Raw genomic sequence first — 21,504 nt, 5'->3', positions numbered from 1 at the left:
TCCATGGGGACCTGCAGGAGCTCCCTCCGCTCCATGGGTGGAGCAGCCTCCTGAGACCACTGAATGGACCCTTTTGAGGAAACACCTCAAATCTGGACAGGTTGTCCTGAGTGAAGCTATGGAGTCACCCTGAGGCCTGGGGTCCCCAGAAAACCTCCCTCAGAGGGGCCCCTTGAATACCTTAGTTCCATCTACTGTTCTCCCTTGTGGACCCACAAAGGCCCAGGGCTGGGAAGAAGGGCTCTGGGGTGGTGGGCAGCAGAGTGGGGCGTTTCTGGTCTCATCTTGGGCCACCGGAGCAAGTGGCAGCAGCCCCAGAGATACTCGAGGGGGAGGGAGACCTGCAGCCTGGGGACTGACACCGCAGGGCCTGGGGCTTTCCTGAACCTGTGGACTGTCTCCCAGGCCTCCACCTCCCAGGCCTGACCCACAGTGAAGCTCTCAGAGAGGAGGCCTGTGGCCCCCAGAGCATCAGGTTAGGGAGAGGAGAATGGTTCCATTCTGCAGATGGGTTTGGGAGGTGGGAACCCTGAGGAGAGACTGGGTGGGTGGTGGCTGCCTGAGAGAAGAGGGCGAGCAGGTGAGCCCAGGTCCATCCTGAGACCAGAAAATTCTTGGAGACTAACAGGCTGAGGGGCTCCCTGAGGGAAAAACCCTGTTCTGAACAGAGGGTGTCAGGAGGGGGAAGAGAGCAGAGTGGGCTGCTGCTGCTGCTGCTAAGTCGCTTTAGTCATGTCCGACTCTGTGCGACCCCAGAGACGGCAGCCCACCCGTCCCTGGGATTCTCCAGGCAAGAACACTGGGGTCGCACAGAGTCGGACAAGACTGAAGTGACTTAGCAGCAGCAGCAGCAGCCCACTCCGCTCTCTTCCCCTCCTGACACCCGCTTAGGACCAAAATCCTACCTGGCCTGCTAAGTTGACCAGCCCCACCCTGGTCATCTCCCCCTCTCTCACCCTCCTTGGCTACCTTGCTGAGGGTCCTTGTCTCACTCCTCACCTGGGCCAGGAGGCCCCACATCCAGCCTGGCTTCTTCCAAGAGACCTTCTGTGGAAAAGAAGGAAGGAAAAAGAAAAGCAGACAGATAACACAGGCTGCTTCAAGTAACGTATTGCCTGAGACAGTGGTTCTCGAAGAACGTTCCAAGGAACCTGGGGGTTCCCAAGACCCTGCAGGGGCTCCATGAGGTCATGACTATTTCCAGTCATGATATAACATTGCAGTCCATGATAATACACCCTGAACCACCCACCACAAGAAGCCTCCCACCAACCAAGTATCCCCAGATCCTCCCCTTCCTCGCTGCACTGATATTTACCCCAGTGACCCTAGAACAACAGTGGGTCAGACTATTCGTACGTTAGCGGGCACCAGGGAGGCGGCAGCACACTGCACTAGCAGCCCCTGCGTTTCTCATGCTGTATTCTTTTCAAACGAAAATGTGAAGCGATGGAAGCTATTCATTTCATTCGATCTCAACCATGATCCTCTCAAGGAAAAGCACTTGCGTGATTGAAGAGTAAATTGAACTAGCCACTTTTTTCATAGAAACACCATTTTTACTTGAAAGAACAAATAACAGCTCAATTATGGATACTCATGCTACAGTATATAAGGCAGACATCTATCTTGAAAATGAACAGAGTTAAACTTTTACTTCAAGGAAAACCAGTAGGATGTGTTAGTGTAATAAAACTGGAACTTTCGAGCAAAAATTAGAATTTGAAAAATTTGGCTCTGCTACCATGAGTTTGACAGTCTCTCAAAACGTAAAGATTTTCTTGATGAGATCAGTGGTTTTATCAATAAATGTGATTTTTACATATGTCTATATATTAGATAATGAAATGTGCCAGCATTTGGAAGATGTGGATAACCCAGTGAATCAATCTTTTCCAAGTGACCAGTATATTAAGTTACAGAGTCATAGGAGACCTATTTATTTTTTTTATTTTATTTTTTAACTTTACAACATTGTATTGGTTTTGCCATATATCAAAATGAATCCACCACAGATATACACGTGTTCCCCATCCTGAACCCTCCTCCCTCCTCCCTCCCCATACCATCCCTCTGGGTCATCCCAGTGCACCAGCCCCAAGCATCCAGTGTCGTGCATCGAACCTGGACTGGCGACTCGTTTCATATATGGTATTATACATGTTTCAATGCCATTCTCCCAAATCATCCCACCCTCTCCCTCCCCCACAGAGTCCAAAAGACTGTTCTATACATCAGTGTCTCTTTTGCTGAGGAGACCTATTTATATTTCGTGATAGACCAACGAATTCTAATGTAACAAAGAATTGATTAATATGGTCTGAGATTCTAGGACAACCCTTTCAAAACTTCCACTTGTTGAGTTTTGGTGAATTATCAAAGAAGAATATTCACAACAAATTTTATTGTAATTATTTATATAAGTGTAGGCTCAGTCATATCTGACTCTTTGCGACCCTATGGACTATAGCCTGCCAGGCTCCTCTGTCCATGGGATTTTCCAGGCAAGAATACTGGAGTGGTTTGCCATTTCAGCAACAACTTTTAAAGACTATTAATATATTCTCCTCTTTCCAACTACTTATCTGTGTGAGGCTCGATTGTCTTCAAATCTTCAAACAAAAAAACAAATACCATATATTAACACATATATATGGAACCTAGAAAGATGATGCTGATGAACCTAATTACAGGGCAGCAATGGAGATGCAGACGCAGAGAGCAGACCTATGGACATGGGGTGGGTTGGGGTGGGGAGGAAGTAGAGGGTGTATGGATGTATGGAGATGTATGGAGAGAGAAGCATGGAAGTGTACATGACCATATGTAAAATAGATAGCCAGTGGGAATTTGCTGTATGACTCAGGGAACTCAAACCAGGGCTCTGTAACCACCTAGAGGCCTGGGATGGGGAAGGAGGTGGGAGGGAGGTTCAAGACAGAGGGGGCATATATATACCTATGGCTAATTCATGTTGATATATGGCAGAGACCAATACAATATCGTAAAGCAACTATCCCTCAATTAAAAATAAATTTTAAAAAAGAAAAAGAAAACAACACATACAACAAACTGATTACAGAAGTAGGAAAGTCCTTTTGTCTTCATATAAGCCATGCATTAAAGAGGTGTGCAAAAATGCAACAAAAGATATAATTTTTCTCACTAGCCTTTTTTTGAAAATATAATTATGTCTCACTTTAAAAATATGTTACTAGATAATGGGCTTACTGATACTATTTTAAGTGAATTAATAAGTATTTTAAATTGTATAGTATTGTATATACTAGTAGATGTAACCCATATAAACAAAAACTCTTAGATACTCAATAATCTGTCAAGTGTCAAAGGGCCTTGAAAACCGAAAGGTTAAGAATCAGGGCCCAAGAAATGCAGCAGGCTGTCCTGACACAGATAGGCCACAAGGAGGCAGCACGAACTCTGATCATCCCAGGCTACCTACCGTTCACCCGCGGAATCTCCTTCATCTCCATATCTTCTTCACCCCTCCCCACTTCCTTGTTTTCCTTCTCTGCATTTTCCCGAGCTGCACAACTTCTTAATTACAGGAAATGATCATCTTCTCAGCGTAGTTTCTATCAAAGCCATGTCAGTCACATATTACTCTGCAACCGTTTATCAGATGCCTCTCAGATGACGTTAATCTTCCAGGGATGAGTAAAAGGAGTTAATAAGCTAGTGAGGGAGAGGGACCCCAAGGCCAGCCATTAGAACGCCAACGTGGTGATAATGTGACAGCTCTTTATTTCCTGTTTCAGAGGGATTCCCGCAAGGCAGAGGAGGTCAACAGGGACACGCTGAGATATTCATCAGGAATTTCTGGAAGGCTCTGGAACTTCAGGGACGCACTGAGAACAAAAACCAGGTTCCACAAGAGATAGGAGAGAAGGACTGGAAAAACGGGAGCCAGGGAACAGAAAATGGGGAAAGAAAACTCCCCAGAAATCACAGAGATTATGAGTGAAGACAGCAAGAAGGAGTCAGGAGAAAGGATTTAGACTTGGGACCCCTCTTGGTCGTAGCCTCAGGGGTGACCAAGCTCACTGATAGGTCTCGAGCTGCTGAGCGTCTGCCTGCTCCCTTGTTTGCTTGTGTGCTTTTAACACAGCTGAGGAAGCCATGCCCCCTGTCCAGAACCAGGAAAACTGTCCCAGTTCATGCCCACTCAGGCAGCTCTGAATGTCTCTCTACGAGAAGACCCCACTTCCCACAACTGTTTCCTTCCAACCTCTGGCCTTGGTTGGCAATGAGGAGGCTGGGTGGGATCTGGGCACTTATTGACCAAGCCAGAAATAGCCAACCCAGGTCACAGCCTCTACAATCAGCCTCAGCCTCACCCAGGCCTGGGTTAGCCTGGGACCATGAGGTCTGCCAACCAAGGCCTTTTTTTTTTTTTTTTTTTTTGCTGCACAGGCTCTGAGTTCTGAGATCTTTGATCTTCCTTGGGGCATGTAGTGTCTTTCAGTTGTGGCATGTGAACTCTTAGCTGTGGCATGTGGGATCTAGTTCCCTGACTAGGGAACAAACCCAGGGCCCCTGCATTGGGAGCATGGAGACTTAGCCACTGGACCACCAGGGAAGTCCCCTGCCCCTGCCACCGCCTTCTGTCATGAGGGAACTCACTGCCAAAGCAGGACCCCCAAGTGAGGACTCCCTTCTGTTTCGAAGCCCTGTCCAGCTGCTCACTCCACCAACCACCGACCCTCCTCTCCTCCTACCCATTCACTTCCATCCTAACCAACACTGCATGGTCCCAGCCAACATCTCTGCAGAAAGTCACGGGGCAACAAACAGACCTGTGTGTATTTCACACTCACTCATTTCCCCATTCCTGCATTTATTAATTCAACAACTGTTCATTCTACATTTACCGAGCAGGCTCTTGCTCCATCCTGGAACCGCAGAGGTGATTCAGGCCACATCCCTGGTTCGGGCAACCTCAGCAGAGTGGAGGAGAGAGACCTGAAACACAAGAACTTCAGGCGTTGCCCTGCAACCATGCTTTGTTCAGCGCATACCATGTTTCATAGCTAATGTTTTTATTTTCCTTTCAAAGTAGTTGACAAATCTTATAAGCAAGAGTTTTCACAGAAAAAATCAGATTTCCTGAACCTTTGAAAGGTCCGTTAAATGATCCACTCTCACGTGCTGCCTTCCCTTGAGGTTGAGTAACAGCGGCCCCCTCAAGTGGGGAATGCTGTCCTTTGCCACAGTCCCCACCACTCTCTAGTCTCTCCAACCCTGAGACCCACGTCTGCTGTCACAAGTCACACTACGGATGGTGCTCTTGGTGCTCACCAGCCCACACTGCTTCACCACTTGGCTCCAGGACTCTAGCTCCTGTGAGCTTGGGTCTCGGATCCTTGGTCCAGAGCGAAACATGCCCTGATAGAGGCAGCAGAGGGCGCTGTGGATGCACACAGAGGGGCACCCAGGCGAACTTGCCCCATAGCCTAAAACAGAGATTCCCTAACTGAGGAGGGAACCGCGCAGGATGGCTGCAGGCTGTCGTCTGCACCACCTCCATCAGCTCAAACAATGGAGGCAGACCCCTCGCCCTCTTAAAAGCCAGAGCCAGACAGGTGCAGGAAGTTCAGCCATCCTTGTTGGGCTGCCACAGCGGGAGCCAGAGTGGGTTGGCCACCTCAGGGGTCCTCAGCCCACCACCAGCCCCTGGCTATCACAGGTGGGAAGCACAACCTTGGTGGTTGTTGAGAGAGGGGTCCCAGAAGAGAGGCAGCCTGCTTCCTACCTCACTCAGGGGGACAGGGGCGTGGGGTGGAGGGGAAGTGGACCAAGCAACCAGCTTCCTCCCAAACCAGCTCCAGGCCAGGGCTGGGAATTTCACAAAAAGTCAAAAAGAGCTCTGTGAACACTTCCTGTCCTGGCCCAGCCCCCTTCCTGGCAGTGAAACAGCCCAGCCTGGGCTTACCACATAGGCTCATCTATGAAGCAATCTTCGCACAAGAGGGCTGAGTGTCTCCATCAGTGGTGTATAAAAACTGGGCCCACATCTTGCTGTCAAACCCTTCTGCGAGGCTTCTCGGCTTGGGTAAGTGAGCTGCCAGCTACCCCGGGGCCGGAGCCTGCCCACTGACTCTTCACTCCCCTTCCCCATCTTCCTTTCAAACCTGGACGCCCTCCTTGATTGACTGCTCACTTTAAAGCTTCCTTCCCTTTTTCTTAGGTCATGCTCTGCTGCAGTCTCCTATCCTCAAAGGCTTCTTTTTGGGCATTCCCTAGACATTCTATAAGCCATTCCTCTCATGTCTGGAACTGGGTCATCTCCCAGTTCAGTTGCAGTCCCCAATTTCTTTTCATTCTGTATTTTCCTCTTCATTCCTGTGTGCGGACAGTAGGAGGGTCCAAGGAAGCTTGACAGTCTTCTAAGCACCCAACTCCGTTGCTCAAACAGAAGGCGGGAAAATGGAGGACAAAATGTCACAAATGGAAAGCAGCATAGAAACCATCATCAACATCTTCCACCAGTACTCTGTACGGCTAGGGCACTATGACACCCTGATCCAGAAAGAATTCAAACAGCTGGTGCAAAAAGAGCTGCCAAACTTTCTCAAGGTAAGGCTGGATTCCCGGCAGACCTGACTCAGTCTGGGCTAAGGATGGAGAATGGGGATACAGTCTCCAACCAGCAAGGAAAATGTTCCTGCCCCTCGACCCAGCCTCCAAAGGCAGTGGGCTCCGTGTTTAGAGCAGGATTTGGACCCTGTCACTAGAGGCGGTCCACAGTAGCTGGTCCCAACAGCCTGAGCTTGTGCAGTGTGCTGGGTTCCGTCCCAGGCGGGGCACGTAGTGGCCAACAGGGACCCACTGTCTTGAGGGGAGAGACTTGTGGCAAATGTGTTGACCAATCAAGAACACAGAGAGATTCACTGCCAAAAGAGTGCTGTGGGCAATGTGGACTGGGCAGGAGACAGGGAACTAGTTAAATACGTGAAGGGTCCCTGCAAGGCGGTGACCTTTGAGCTGAAACCTGAGTGTTGGGAAGGGGCTAGGGGAAGCAAGTGACAACGACCCTTGGAAGGAAGCTAATGAGCCTCCAAGCGTCAGATGAACTTAGAAGACCCAAGAGGACTTTTCTAATCCAAAGGCTCTCAGGTAGGAAACAAATAAACAGCGTGTGGGAAGGGACCCAGCCCAGCACCAGTGTGGACAAAGCGCTCCATAACATGTTAGTTTATTTCCCTGATCTGAAAATGATCCGGCAGCTCTAAGAAAAGGAAGATTCATTCCACTGGATCTTTTTGTTTTCTTTCCAAATTTGGTGACTTGGGGGACACAGATGCTGTGCTCAGAAGGCTGGGACATGTAAGTCCCAGTCTCAGTTCCATTTCTGGAGCAGGATAGCCCAGAATAGGTGGCCAGCCCTGCCTGGGCCCCCCCCCCCCACCTTTGTAAGGTGGAGAATTGCAGTAGACAGAGTCGGGGTGATGCTGACAGCTCCCCGCAGGGGCAGAACTCAGCAAGACAGACTCTGGGTCAGGGGGGACAAGAGACGATACAGCCAAGATGTTGTGTGGGCAAGATTCTCTGTGTGACCCCTACTCCACCCCATCCACCACCCCCAACATACAGAGCAGATAGGCCAGGAGTGAAAGCCAGGTCCCTGCCCGGGGGCTGCTCAGGAGTGACGGCTCTGCCAGGACAATGGCAAAGGTACAGAAGAGGAGATCATGGTGAAGCATTGCAAGAGGAGACTCAGCAAAAGTGCCCAGCCAGTGGGTGGCAGAGCTGGAGCCCAGGGGGGCCTGGATCCTCCCCTCATGCCCTTCCTTGCACACTTATCACACCATCTCATTTCCTTCAGATGCTTTCCCACCCTACAGGTTGAAATGAGGGTCACTAGCCTGGAGAGGGAGGGAGGGGAGGCTGTGAGAATGGGACAAGTCTAGGCTCTGGGTCAGATTGTAATGTGGGTGTCCTCCCTTCCACTCCCAAGCCTTGGCAATCTGCACGAGCTAGTTACCCTCTGCAAGACCATTTTTGCAAGTGTTCCTCAGGGAATTCCAAGTCTCTCTATAATTGTCGTAAGAACCCAGTGAGGAGACACCGCCGTACTTACTGCGTGACCTTGGGCAAGTCACTTGACCTTGGATCCTCTCCTGTATAAGGGAGAGAATCGTGGTGCCCGGGTTATGTGCGGAAGGAATTAGAAAGTATCTAATAGATGCTGAAACTGAGGCCTGGAAGCCCAGTGTCCCTATGTCTCTGCCATCAGGTCACTTGCAGTGCTCTTCCTGTCCCCAGCCCTGACCACACCCAGCCCTGACACCTTGTGTCTCCCACCTGCAGAAGCAGAAGAAGGATGAAGCTGCTATCAATGAGATCATGGAGGATCTGGACACAAATGTAGACAAGCAGCTGAGCTTCGAGGAGTTCATTATGCTGGTGGCCAGGCTGACGGTAGCCTCCCACGAGGAGATGCACAAGACCGCACCCCCAGGACCAGGCCACAGGCACGGGCCAGGCTACGGGAAGGGTGGCTCAGGCTCATGCTCTGGCCAGGGCAGCCCTGACCAGGGCAGCCACGACCAGGGCAGCCATGGCCACGGCCACGGCCACAGCCATGGAGGTCACGGCCACAGCCACGGCGGTCATGGCCACAGCCACTAATCAGGAGGCCAGCCACTGCCCACCTAGGGCCTCAGGGCTGCCTTTGCTGTGGGGCAGGGTGATGGGGGTGAAATAAAGTCTTCCTCCGAGTCAGTGCTCTGCGTGCTTCTTCCCTCTCCCGCCTCCCAACCTGACCTTCCCAGAAGTCTGGGCATCAGACAGTCCTGGGCCTTAATTGGGCCTCAACTTCTTCATGCAGTAATAACAAAAAAAAGAAGCAGAGAAACTGTGAATCTCTTCTGGGTCCCTTGGGCTCATCTCCTGAACCATCTCCTCCCCAGTGACTCCAGACTCCACTGCTCAGGTGCCCCTTACTCATCCCAGCTCAGGACCTCCCAGTGAAGTTGGCCATTGTCACCACAGAGAGAAATAGGTGTCATACCTTCCCCTTGACCTTCCAGCCATGTCCCAACCCAGCCCTACCCCCTCTTTGCCCAATGCTGCCCACACAGCCCTCTCCTACTAGAACCTTGAGTGTGTGAGTGCTGTGTGCTGTCATGTCTGACCTTTTGTGACCCCATGGACTGTAGCCTGCCAGGCTCCTCTGTCCATGAGCTTTTTCCAGGCAAGAATACTAGAGCCAGTTGCCATTTCCTTCTCCTGGGGATCTTCCCGACCCAGGGGTCGAACCCACATTTTCTGCATTGGCAGATGGATTCTTTAGCACTGAGCCACCTGGGAACCAGAACCTAGGCCTCTGGAAGTCCTCCAGATGTGCACACAGACAGAGCGTGTCTGAGGAAGAACGCTGGAGTCAAGGACAGATGGAGTTCTAAATCCATGGGGGTGTAGGGCATCTCTAGCAGATGCAGCGTCCTTCCTGTGGACACAAGGGAAGGCGTGCACACAGGTGGGGAGCAGGGCCCTGGCCCCAGGAGGATGGGGGCGTGAGAAGGGCCCAGCCTATCCGCTAGAAGAAACCAGAGCCATCCCTGGGTCTGCAGCCATGAGGCCGAACCACTGCCATGAGGAAGGACACTGGGTCCGGGGAGCCTCCCGGGCCTGCAGGTTCTGATCTTAAGATTCCAGGTCAAGCTGAGCTCCTGGAGGGGTCGGGAGTTCCTCTGGGCCTCGTTGGTAGCTAAGAGCTCAGGTCAGCAGAAGCCCTGACTGCCCTGTGACCCTGCAGCCTGGCCTGGCTCCCAGGTTCCCTGCCTCAGCAGCCTCCAGACCCAGGCGCTCACCTCAGAGACACCCAAGTGACTCCCCTGCCCTCACTGCTTGCCCTGCACGCAACCTCTCCCGGGTCATCACTGGCCTGGGGTGAGCCTTCCAAACACCAGAGCCCGAATCAGGGTCGTCCTCCTGCACTGTGCTTTCAGCAGAGAGAGAACTCTGGCAGGATTAGGATGGGGCACAGGGCAGGAAAAGATGAACAGCATCTGTCCCCTGGGTTACAAGTAAAGAAAGTGAGGCATAGTGTGCAGAAGGGTCAGACAGTGGTGGTTGGTGAAGATGGCAGAGAGCCTTGAATCCATCTTCTCTGCAGCCTGGAGCTTGCAGCTCCCTCCCCAGTGCTGAGCACGAAGCAAGGAACCAGGCTCAGATTCCAGCTCCCTGCAGCCTGCCTGCCATGGACCTTACAAATCCTGTTTTAAGAGTCTTTGCTATGGCAACAGGGATGTCAGGGATCCTGCTTGAGAGTATGGGGGTGTTTCCAGGAAGCACTCCAGGCTGTGAGCTTGGGGAGCAGAGTTCAGAAGGTCCCAGTCCCTTCCCTGCCTAGGAGACCCCATAAATGGGGAGACATCTCCTGACAGCCATTCTAAGCCACCCTCAAGTCCCTGCTGTGCAGCTTGGTGCAGGAGAAAGAGAGCTGGCCTGGCAGCTGGGAGGTTTTTTCAGTCCCTAAGTCATGTCTGACTCTTTGCAACCTCATGGACTGTATATAGCGCGGCAGCCTTCTCTGTCCTTCACCGTCTCCCGGACTTTGTTCAAATTCATGTCCATTGAGTCAGTGATGCCAACCAACCATCTCATCCTCTGTGACCCCATTTTCCTCCTGCCCTCAATCTTTCCAATGTCAGGGTCTTTTCCAATGAGTCAGGTCTTCACATCAGGTGGCCAAAATACTGGAGCTTGAGCTCCAGCATCAATCCTTCCAATGAATATTCAAGGTTGATTTCTTTTAGGATTGACTGGCTTGATTTCCTTGCTGTCCAAGTGACTCTCAAGAGCCTTCTCCAACACCACAGCCTGAAAGCTCAACTCTTTAGTGCTCAGTCTTCTTTATGATCCAACTCTTACACCCATACATGATTACTGGAAAAACCACAGCCTGGGTACTGGCCCGGACTAGATGCCTCGGATAGAGTAGGCTCCCCTATCCCGTGCATCCACCATTACCTATTGCAGTGTGCCAGAAGTATGTCTTTGACTTTGCTTCCCCACTGCACTGGGAACTCCATGAGGGCAAGTCATGGCATCTGCCTTATTTTCTAGTTTATTCCCAGCCCCTGGAGTAGTGACTGATACACAGCAGGTTCTCAAACAATACTGACTGTACAGCTGTCCTAAAATACTCTACATGCTCCACAATCCCTTTCTGGGGGGTAACGTCAAGAAAGGAGGGAGAAGAAGTAGGATTAAAACCAGCAAAATGTCCCCAAAGCCTCGATCACCAGGGGAAAATATTGAAGGTTCTGTATATCATTATGGCATCTCCAACGGGAAGATAAGGGCAGTGAGGGGATGGGATTCTGGAGCCCCTCCCCAGCTTTATTCAGTTCTTACCAGTTCTGCCTTCATCTTCTGCACACTAGAAGCTTTCACCTGAATAAAGTAGTTTGTTCTGAAAAAAGTTTGAACATTACTGGTTTAACCCCACCTGTCCCACCCTCACACTTGAGTGATTCTCTCCCTGCCAAGAAGTTGGCCCCAGCCTGCCCTAACTCCTCCGGGAAAGGGAGTGTCCTCCTTTGGTGCTGACACTAAGACTTTCTTTACACCAGCCAAAATCCATCTCCTCGTGCCTGCTGAGCATTAACCATGGTTTCCTCCCACACCACTGGGGGCACAGAATAAATCTAACTCCGTCTATGCACACAGCTACCCAATCAGTTCTTCAAAACATTTTCCCTAAATCACATCCCGGCTATCCCCAGGCTCTGCACAATTGCACCAGGAATGCTCTCCTCGCCTTGAGGTCTCTAATGAGTCCCTTAATGGCCATGAGGGCCTAGAGCCTGTGTCACTGCCCACCCCCCCCCCACCGCCCCCACTTTCCTGACCACCCACCTTCCTCAAACACACGGGGGCTTGTTCCTCCAGGCCCGTAGGACTCTCCAATATGTCTGCACGTGCACTAGGGAACTGTAACCCCTTATCTAGAAGCAGGGGCAATGGCGACTGCCTCCAGGTCAGCATGGAATAAACTCTCAGGAGCACTTTGAATGAGCAAGGGAAGGTATGATGGTCCTAGGGCCCCGTGGAGCTGGAGGGTGACGTTGGGGCTGTCTTGGGGAGAGGGTGAGGTGGGGACCGCTTTGGGCATGAGGGGTGTACTGATGGTCTGGCAACCTGAAGGCCAGAGATGATGGAGCAGCTGGGCTCAGAACAATAAGGGACAGAGCTTCTTAGACACCAAGGGTTCCACTTTTGCCTTATCTCTTTGTTAGCTCGGTCTGAGAGGGGCAGGCTGCTCTAGATCCCAGGGGGGGAGGTGGTAGCAAACCGCTCTTGCAGAGCCCTGTGAGATCTTGTTAAAAGAGCTGACCTGAAGGAAGGGTGACTTAGCTTCTCCTATTCCAAAAACGTGGTTCTATGGAGTAGAGGGGAGTCATCTTCTTCCCTCAGACAAAGAATGAGAGCATCAGGGTCAAGGTTAAGATTCCCATTCCAGGTGAGAAATGCTGACTACCTCTATGATTGAGTTCTTTCAAGAAACAAACACTTTGGGGTTTCCCCAGCATTATGCTGATTGAAGAACAGAAAGCCTGTTGTCAGATGCCTGTCCCCCGATTCCTATAAGAGGGAGTTTCCCTCCTTGGCAGAGAAACCTGAACTTCTGCATACCTTTCTGGGAGGGGTGAGGAAGTACAGGGGCACCCCCCACTGCAGGACACTGCACGGAGGCTCAACGATGCTCAGAATATGCTCTGGGACGTGGGCGGTGCCCAGAGGCTCAACGATGCTCAGAATATGCTCTGGGACCTGGGCGTTGTGAAATGCTTCCAGAACTGGGCATGGAGATTAATTCGTTTGTCACTCACTTGTCTTCTTATTCACTCGAGAGACGCTAACTACACACTTATTGTATGTCAGGCTCTGTATAAGGCTCTGAGGGGCCCCTGCAATAAATAAGGCTTCACTCTGTCATTTAAGGAACTCCCAGGACTGCAGGGCTGACAAGACAGTCTCTTAAATGAGTCTGATATAGAAAATCAAAGGTCAGAGAGGGATGAAGTTCTGTGGGGCTTTGATGGGAGGGCTGCCGTTCACCTGGGTGGTCTCCTGGAGGGCTGAGTTAAAGCTGCTGGCTGCAGGCATCCTCAGATGAAGCTGCAAGTGCTTCAGAAAAAGATCACATGTGCAAAGGCCTGGATGTACAAGAGAAGGAGGTGGGAGATGAAGAGGAGAGCGGGGAGATAGAGGCCAGGGAGCTACACTTTCCAGAAAACAGAGGGCAGGAGCAGCAGTGGAGATTTGGGGAGGGAAATGATATATACATACTTTGGAAAAGTCTGCTGTGTGGGGATGATTTGGGGCAGAAGTGAGACAGGTTTGGAGGCAGCATGATGGTCCAAGTGAGGCTAGGAGAGCCCGAGGTGGTGCTTCTCAGAGAAATGATGCTTTCAGCCAGGATCTCAAACTACCTGGACCATGTCAACAAGGCAAGTGTATCTCACCACCTCTACAGGAAAAAGAAGAGGATTGTGTGATGTTTCCCAAGACCTTGCTGGGAAGGAAGGCCTCAGCTTTCACCAGCCGGCTGAGGCAATCTTACACAAGCCTGACACAAGCCCTGCCATGAAGTAAACTCCAGAATCCAACCTCAATGCCCTGTCCCCTCCCACAGTTGCTGAAAACCTGTGTTTTAGAAAGCCCTGTGTCATGGATTTTGACACTTGAATTACCAAAGTGACAGCAGGTCTGAAACAATTGGTTGCTCAACTCCTGCTTCCCCTTGGGACTCGGGCTAAAACAATTCCTCTACCCCAAGACTCTGGTCAATCCCCTGGCTGAACTAGACCCCTAGCTTCTGTCCTCAGAGGTCCCGGCCTGCACACGTCAACCAGGGAAAGTGGTCACCGGGGTAGGGGGAGAGACTGGCCTCCAGTGAGCATTCCCAGGGTTTCCCTGTTCTCTGTGAGTTCCCTCACTCTTGCCCATGAACCCAGAATTGTCTCATGTACGGTGAGATTGCACAGTGAGGAGGGGGACTATTGCCAGTGTTGCAGGAAAGGGGGATCTCTTCCAGGGCCCTAAAGGGAGCCGTTGTCTAACACTCAGAAATGAATTGTCTGAGGAGTCACACGTTCCGACAAAGCAAGAGACTTTACTGGAAAGGGGCACCTGGGTGGAGAGAAGCAGGGTAAGGGGACCCAGGGGAACCACTCTGCCACATGACTTGAAGTCTCGGGTTTTGTGGTGATGAGGTTCGTTGCTGGGTTGTCTCTGGCCAGTCTCTCTGACTCAGGATCTTTCCTGGTGGTGCACATGTGGCTCAGCCAAAATGTATTCCAATGAGGAGGATTCTCGGAGGTCAGTAGGACGCTCATCTCCTTTTGACCTTTCCTGAAGTCTTCTGATTTGAAGTGGCTTGTTAATTTCATGTTCCTTCCCAGGACCTCCTGTCATAAAAGAACTCACAGGAATGGTTACCATGGTGCCTGGCCAGGGTGGGCAGTTTCAGCCTGCGTGTTTCCCCTAACACCAAGACTAAGGCAGGCAAGGGGTGAAGCGGAGAGTGGTGGGTGTTTGCACCAGGGCAGCAGGATTCCAGCATAGGGCGCAGGGCAGGGCAGCCCACTTCCATCCATCCCCCTCCTCTCTTCCTTCTCCTCTTGGTCTGCCGTCTCTTTCTCTTCCCTTCCTACAATATTCTCTCTGTGTCTCTTTCTGAATCTCCTTCACAAGGCGCTTTCTGCCTCTTGATCTCAGGCCTGAGGTGCAGTCTCAAGTAAGTAGGGTATTGTCAGGGAGGGGAATGCCTTTGAGGTATAATCAGGGTCATATCTCACCAGGGATGCTGCTACTGCTAAGTCACTTCAGTCGTGTCTGACCCTGTGCGACCCCATAGACGGCAGCCCACCGGGCTCCCCCGTCCCTGGGATTCTCCAGGCAAGAACGCTGGAGTGGGTTGCCATTTCCTGACACCTCCTAAACAAGATGTTCAGCTTCTGAGATGCCCGTTAACAATGGAAGGAGATTACAATGGGAATCAGTTATAGATAGGGCTGAGGGTATTGAGCCTGGAAAAGAGAAGCTGGAGGGGGTTGTGACAACTGCCTTCGAATATTGCTGAGGTCTGGAGAGAGGGGTCCTCTCCACAGCGAGGACTCCAAAGCCCTCTGTGATGGGGTGTACTTGCCGTAGGGTCCCCCCACCCTCCCCACCGCCGCCACAAGCATCTCACTTTCATTTTATAAAAGCTGTTGTTCCCCTCAGTTAGTAAACAGTAACTTGATCCTACTAAACCAATAGGCATCACTGAATAACGGAAGGGGCAGGACACTGCCACAAGCTCACAAAACACAGCAGGTCCCAGCTCGGCTGGAGTTTCTGCTTAGGGAAAGTCAGGCAAGAAACAAGTCAAGGAAGAAAGAACAGATCATTGCAGGTGCGGACGAGTGCCGCAGTAAAAGGAAGACACGCTAGAACAACTGCTAACTGGGCTGGGGAACCAGACAGGGCTTCCCAGGAAGGTGAAAATGAGAATGAGACCTGGATGACAAGAAGCACTGGACAAAGTCTGCAGGGTCTTCACCAGGTAGTGACGCACTGTGACTTATGTTTGGGCATCACACTGGCTATTGCATGGACAAGGGACTGGGGACCCAGAGTAAAGGAGCACAGGAATCAGGCTGGAGGCTGTTATAGGGACTTACTGAGCCTGATGTTTGTGTCAAACACTTTGCAGGTCCCCTGCCTTCAAGGAACCTTTAACCTAACAGGGGCAAGAGACACCCAAATAGCTATTTTCCATATTAAGTTGTGGCCGTAAAACAAAGGCGATGAGAAGCACAGGGTGCCTGGGAGCACAGAGGAGGTGCTTTTCATTAGTCTTCTTGGGTGGAGCAGGTATGGGGAGGAGGGAGGATTAAGGAAAGATTCCTCAGATTAATGCTGAAAGGGCAAGAACTGAACTTCTGCTTACCCGGGGCTGAGTTAAGTAACAAGGGAAATCAGAGAAGCAGAGGAAGTCGGCTCTTGCCCATCAGATTTTCACAATCTGGTTTGCTTCCTTTTAATATTGAAGACTTTTACATATGGGCCAAGTTAAATGACAAGTCCTAGCCATGCTAGCCCCAGAGGCTCTTGGTGGCCATCTCATTGAATCCAGATTCTTCTCCTGACTTCCAAAGTCCCAGTGTGCAAGTAAGCTTAGCTCACGGTGTGTGGCAGTGTGCCGGCCCAAGACATCCTCCTGAAGGGCAGGGGTGCACTCAGAGCCCCTGGAAGGTGCACTTTGTGTCCCTTAGCTCACAATATGGGCTCAGTCACACAGTCGTGTCCGACTCTCTGTGACCCCATGGACTGTAGCCCACCAGGCTCCTCTGTCCATGGGATTTTCCAGGCAAGAGTACTGGAGTGGGTTGCCATTTCCTTCTCCAGGGTGTCTTCCCAACCCAGGAATTGAACCCACGTCTCCTGCATTGGCAAGTGGCCTTCCCATATAAATTAGTATTTTACTACTAGTGTTAATACCTACTGAGTGCTTACTTAGCATCAGACGCTGTGCTAAGTGCTTTGCATGTTTTGTTAGGTTATCTAATCCTCACTTCAACTCTGGGAAAGATGCTGCTGTTATTTCTACTTTATTGATGGGGAAACTGGGGCTTAGAGATTTTAAGTAACGAGTTCAAGGTCTCACAATTAGTAAAAGGTAAAACTAGGATCTGAATCCAGAAATATAACTTTAATCCTCATACTTAGGCCACCATCATTTCTTTGCCCAAGAATACCCTGCTTCCCATCTTTCTAGATCTTACTTAAAGTTCTCCATCCCATCCAAGTATCTCAGAACATTAAAGTTGAATTATACCTGAGTGTCCACCTAGTCTGAACTCTTCAAATGAATTTCCAAAACTCCTTTGAATTCTTCAAATATGAAGAAGACAGAGATCCAGAGAGGCAAAGTGATTTTCCCAAGGTCAGTCAGCAAATGAGGGCTTTCCCTGAGTGGTCCTCCTTTCTCATTCAGTGATGGAAGCCTTCATCCCAAGACTGCCTTCTCTGGGTCCTGAATTCCTTCATCTTCTGCCAATCCTACTCCATCCCCATCTTCATCCTCTGCCCCAGCCTCATCCCCAGGAGAGGTCTCCACAGGTTCCTACTTTCCACAATCCCTTCCAGCCTCAACTTGCCTCAGATCCACATCACAGACAGAGTGCTTTCCTCTGATGGACAGTCCAGCGAACCTCCAACCCTGGGGCCTCTGGGGCCAGGACTTATCACTTCCTGGCCTCAGTCCTGAATCCCAGCTTTCTACACATCATCTCTGCCCGGCTTTGCACCAAAATACAAAACCACCCCTGCCCCAATGTGAAGTTTCTCTTCTCACTTTTCCTCATATCGGTCATACCTGGGCTCCAGCAAGTTATCTAATCTTTTTAAATGGTGTCATAAACTCTGCCCTCCTGGCCTGTTCCTGCTGCTGAAGAGGAGGAAGATGTGTCTGTCAGAGCCTAAGGCTGTGCCCTGGATGCTGCTTTCACGGTATCCCAGCCTGCTCAGGCTGCTATAACAAATGCCCTAGACCAGAGGTCCCCAAACGTTTTGGCACCAGGGACCAGTTTCATGGAAGACAATTTTTCCATGGACAGGGTGTGGAGTTGGTTTTAGGTTGATTCAAGCACATAACATCTGTTGTGCACTTTATTTTTAATCTAATTCTGCCACTGGTCTGACAGGAGGTACCAGTTCACAGCCTGAAGGTTGGGGAGCCTTGCCATAAACTGGGTTGCTTAAACAACAGACATTTAATCTCCCAGTTCTAGAGGCTGGAAGCCTGAGATCAGGCTGCAAGTAGAGCTGGGGGTGTGGTGAGGGCTCTCTTCCAGTCTTGTAGACTTGCTGTGTGCTCAGATGACCTCCTCTCCATGTGTGCTCATAGAGAGAGAGAAATCTTTATTCTTCTTCTTATAAGGGCACTAATCCCACCATGAAGGTCCCACCCTCATGACTAATCTAATTACCTCCCAACGGGCCCATCTCCAAACACCAACACACTAGGGGTTAGAGCTTCAACAAATGAATTTGGGAGGGTACACGCACCCATAATGTGCGGGTATTCTAACCACTTAACAAAATGGACCTCTTGACATCTGGACTAAAGGGGCATGCCATCTATCCCAGACCTGACTCAGCACTCGACAGGGGATGGTAGACAGGGAGGCCCCCACTAACTTCTTCCCATTCAGATGGATGCACTTTTCACTAGGGAACCCAACACTTGGCCCCTAGGGAGATTACTCCATGCTCCTTCCTGTTTTCCCCTGGACCTTTTATAGGGGATCAAATCAGTAGCCTATTAATTTCCATGAGTTTTGAGCAAACTCCCAGAGATAGTGAAGGACAGGGAAGCCTGGTGCACTGCAGTCCATGGGGTCAGAAAGATTTGGACATGACTGAGTGACTGAACAACAATGATCTCCATTCATTCATTCATTTTTTTTTTAACTGCACTGGGTATTTGTTTCAGGATGAGGGCTTTTTGTTGTGAGCCCTGTTGTGAGACCCAGGATGGTACCTGGGTCCCCTGCTTGCAATGGAAGGCAGATTCTTAACCACTGGACCACCAGGTAAGTGCCCATAAGTTCACTTCTATAAAAGATATTTCTGAAATAACTGCTGCATGCCAAGCACAGTGCTGATGACAGAGATGCTGCACCTACGTGCACACACCCCCATCAATGCAGGAGACAGACATTAAACAAATAAGCACCCAGTGGATACAGAATCTCAGCAGGAGAGAAGAGCCCAGCAGGAGAGCAACACAGTCCTAGGGGAACATGTCACGAAGAACCTGGCCTAGATCAGCGTGGGGAGGGAGTCTGGCCTGAGAAGTCTTCCCTCCCCCGTACCTCATGCTTGCCTCCTGCTCCGGTCTCCCTTTTCCCCACACCTTTTATCATGCCCCAGGTTTCATGATCCATACAGGAAGAATAAGTGAAATCAACTCACTTGCTTGCTCAAAACCGCCTGTGACTCCTTAGCACACTTGGCACCAAGTCCAAGGTCCTCCCCACAGACTATAAGCCCCTGCTCCCTACACCTGCTTCCTGCAGGCGCTCATCTCCCACCAGCCCTGCCTCAGCTCTGCACCCGCCATCGTGCTGGCCATCGGGCAGGTCAGGCTCGAACCTGTCTCAGGGCCTCGACCTCTCTCTACAGGACTCTTGACCCCAGACATCCACAAGCTGTGGATCTTTTGCAGCTTTTGCATCCTTTGCAGATCTCTGCCCAAATGCATCCCTCTGTCAACATATTTAAACCAGGAACCCTGTCCTTCCCTCTACCCTATATTCCTTTGCTTTAGGTTTCTACATATCTCTTTTCATTACCTACCAGTGTATCACAGGATGCACTGGCCTGCTAATACTTAGTCGTTTGTCGGTTGGTTCATCTTCAATTCCCTCCCTATTAGAATGAAAACCCCAGAAGGATGAGGACTTCATGTCTTTGATCTCTGGCTATTATAGATGCTCACTAAATATTTGTTAAATAAATGAATACATGAACAAATTAGAGAGATTTAATAAATTGTTGGTGAACAAACGAGCAGACAGAGAAGCGGGTCTCGGAGGTCTAAACGGGGCTTGTCAGAACAGCAGGGGTGAGGAAGGATCAAGTTTGGTAAAAGAAAAAAAAAGGACACAGATTCTGCTAAGAACTTTGCCAAAGTACGTTTATTAATTCTCTCTTCCCTCAGGTAAGGCAGCCTCAGGGAGGAGAAGGGTAAGTCTTCTTGGGGACACTGCTGGAAAGAGCTTCCTACTCTTTGTGGATATCTATGTGGGCTGTTTTCAGCACCCTGGACACCAGGACTACGAATTCCTCAAAGCTGACGGTTCCGTCTTTATCGGCATCCAGGTCTTGGAATATTTTGTCAATGGTAGGTTGATCTTTGGTGTTCTGGGAGAAGAGAAAGCAGGGTCAGTGAGTTCCCCTTTCTTTAGGCCTCGCATCCCTCAGAACTCAGCCCAGGGCAGCCAGGGAACAGTAACTCATGATCCAAAACTATGTGGGAGAATCCAATATGAGAAAATGAAAGGCAGACAGAAGCAGCTGTCTTAAGCCATCCTAGAACCAAGTCTTAACCTAGAAGATGTTGTATAGTTCAATAATCCAACCCCGCCTGGCCCTGCCTCTCTCCACTTTACCGAGAAAGGAAGGCATGATCTAAGGTGATGGAGAGAGCTATTCAGAGAGAGCGGTGGGCCCCTGTACCGCAGCTGGGAGGGGCTGGGGAACATCCTTGGAAGCACAAACTGGGGTGAACCCACCCCAGTCCTTGCCCCCACCATCATCCTTCAGACCACTGCCCTCAGCGCAAGGGGGTGGGAAACTGCCAAGAGAGGGGCCTCCCATACCTGGAGGGTTTTGGGAAGTTCCTTTGTGATCAGCTGCTTCAGCTCACGCTTGTTCAGGGTGTCGAAATGCCCCACCCGAACGGAGTACTGGTGGAAGATGTTGATGATTCCCTCCAGGTGATCTTCCAGCTTAGTCATTTTACCAAACTACGTTCACCTTCAGGAGACAAGGGAGGTCTAGAGCAGCGCCTCCCCAGCCCCACGCTTCCACTGTCTCCTCCTTCCTCATTAATGGTTTAGACAAGGGCTACTATCCCGGGTCTGCTGCTCTGTTTGACCCACGGTGAATGTTCTTATTTGTGGATAGAATAGGGGAGAAGGACATAGGATACCACCTAAAGTATCAAAGAATCAGCCCTAACTGCCACCTGTTCCATGGGCCCCCGTCTCCTGGGGAGTATAATTCAGAGAGTGCTGGTCACTCAGGCTCACCTGGGAAGGGTTCTGTGGTTGCCAGGCTGTTTCCTTTCCCCAAGTGACGGTACTTTAGGGTTCTTACACGTGCCGGCCACCCCTCCCACCTTGGCCATTCCCAAGTCCTGAGACTGGGTCTTCCCATCAGAGCAAGAGCTGGTACCCTTGGTCCCAAAATGCAGTCAGCCAGAGCGGGTTCAGGGGGCAGTGAGTTGTGGCTCCCACCATCCTGCCAAGTGACCCCCGAGGGCTGAGTCGAGGAAAGGACACTTACCCCTCTGCACAGAAGTGTGGAATGCCAGGAGAGTGCACAGCAGTGGTGAGGAGCCCTGGGGTAGGGAGGTTTTTATAAATCAGGCTGCACCTTTGACCTCTGGTGAAGAAACATCTCTGATTCATCTTGGGCTGAGCCCTGGTCGATACTCTTGCTCAAGAGAAGCTTCAGACCTATGGCTTTGACTGCAATGAAGGCAGCTCAGATTGCACCCATGGCACATGCCACCTGCCACCCCCCGTTCAGCCTGAAACAGAACGCCCATCCCTGCCACACCCACACTTCCCCCACCCCATCGCCCCAACACACACACACACACACACACACACACACACACACGTGCCCACCGTGTTTCTCAGTCCTGGGGCAGGACGCAGCCTGCAGGTTGAGCTCTGTTCCCTGCTTCCT

At 50.8% G+C, this 21,504-nt stretch overlaps 2 protein-coding genes across 4 annotated transcripts; one reads left to right on the top strand and one right to left on the bottom strand.

Moving 5' to 3' along the window:
- The first annotated feature begins 5,909 nt into the window (after positions 1–5,909).
- On the top strand, positions 5,910–8,745 carry S100A9 (S100 calcium binding protein A9). Of its 3 annotated transcripts, none has more exons than XM_019955381.2 (3): positions 5,910–6,073; positions 6,437–6,597; positions 8,332–8,745. In XM_019955381.2, the coding sequence occupies exons 2-3, from the start codon at positions 6,448–6,450 to the stop codon at positions 8,650–8,652; spliced, it is 471 nt and encodes a 156-aa protein (XP_019810940.2). In that variant the 5' UTR covers positions 5,910–6,073; positions 6,437–6,447; the 3' UTR covers positions 8,653–8,745. The 3 variants fall into 3 exon arrangements, with proteins under 3 accessions (XP_019810940.2, XP_019810923.2, XP_019810931.2); XM_019955364.2 differs by having other exon boundaries at positions 5,923–6,073; positions 6,378–6,597; XM_019955372.2 differs by having other exon boundaries at positions 5,952–6,073; positions 6,381–6,597.
- A 10,961-nt stretch (positions 8,746–19,706) lies between these two features.
- On the bottom strand, positions 19,707–21,169 carry LOC109554686 (protein S100-A12). Its single transcript, XM_019955354.2, has 3 exons — positions 21,097–21,169; positions 20,409–20,565; positions 19,707–19,950 (listed from the first exon to the last, which is right to left on the bottom strand). The coding sequence occupies exons 2-3, from the start codon at positions 20,544–20,546 to the stop codon at positions 19,810–19,812; spliced, it is 279 nt and encodes a 92-aa protein (XP_019810913.2). The 5' UTR covers positions 20,547–20,565; positions 21,097–21,169; the 3' UTR covers positions 19,707–19,809.
- Positions 21,170–21,504: the final 335 nt, after the last annotated feature.

The sequence above is a fragment of the Bos indicus genome, chromosome 3, assembly GCF_029378745.1.
Source record: "Bos indicus isolate NIAB-ARS_2022 breed Sahiwal x Tharparkar chromosome 3, NIAB-ARS_B.indTharparkar_mat_pri_1.0, whole genome shotgun sequence".
Classification (NCBI taxonomy): Eukaryota; Metazoa; Chordata; class Mammalia; order Artiodactyla; family Bovidae; genus Bos; species Bos indicus.
The sequence above is the reverse complement of the archived record's forward strand: the minus strand, read 5'-3'. Positions and strand labels throughout refer to the sequence as shown.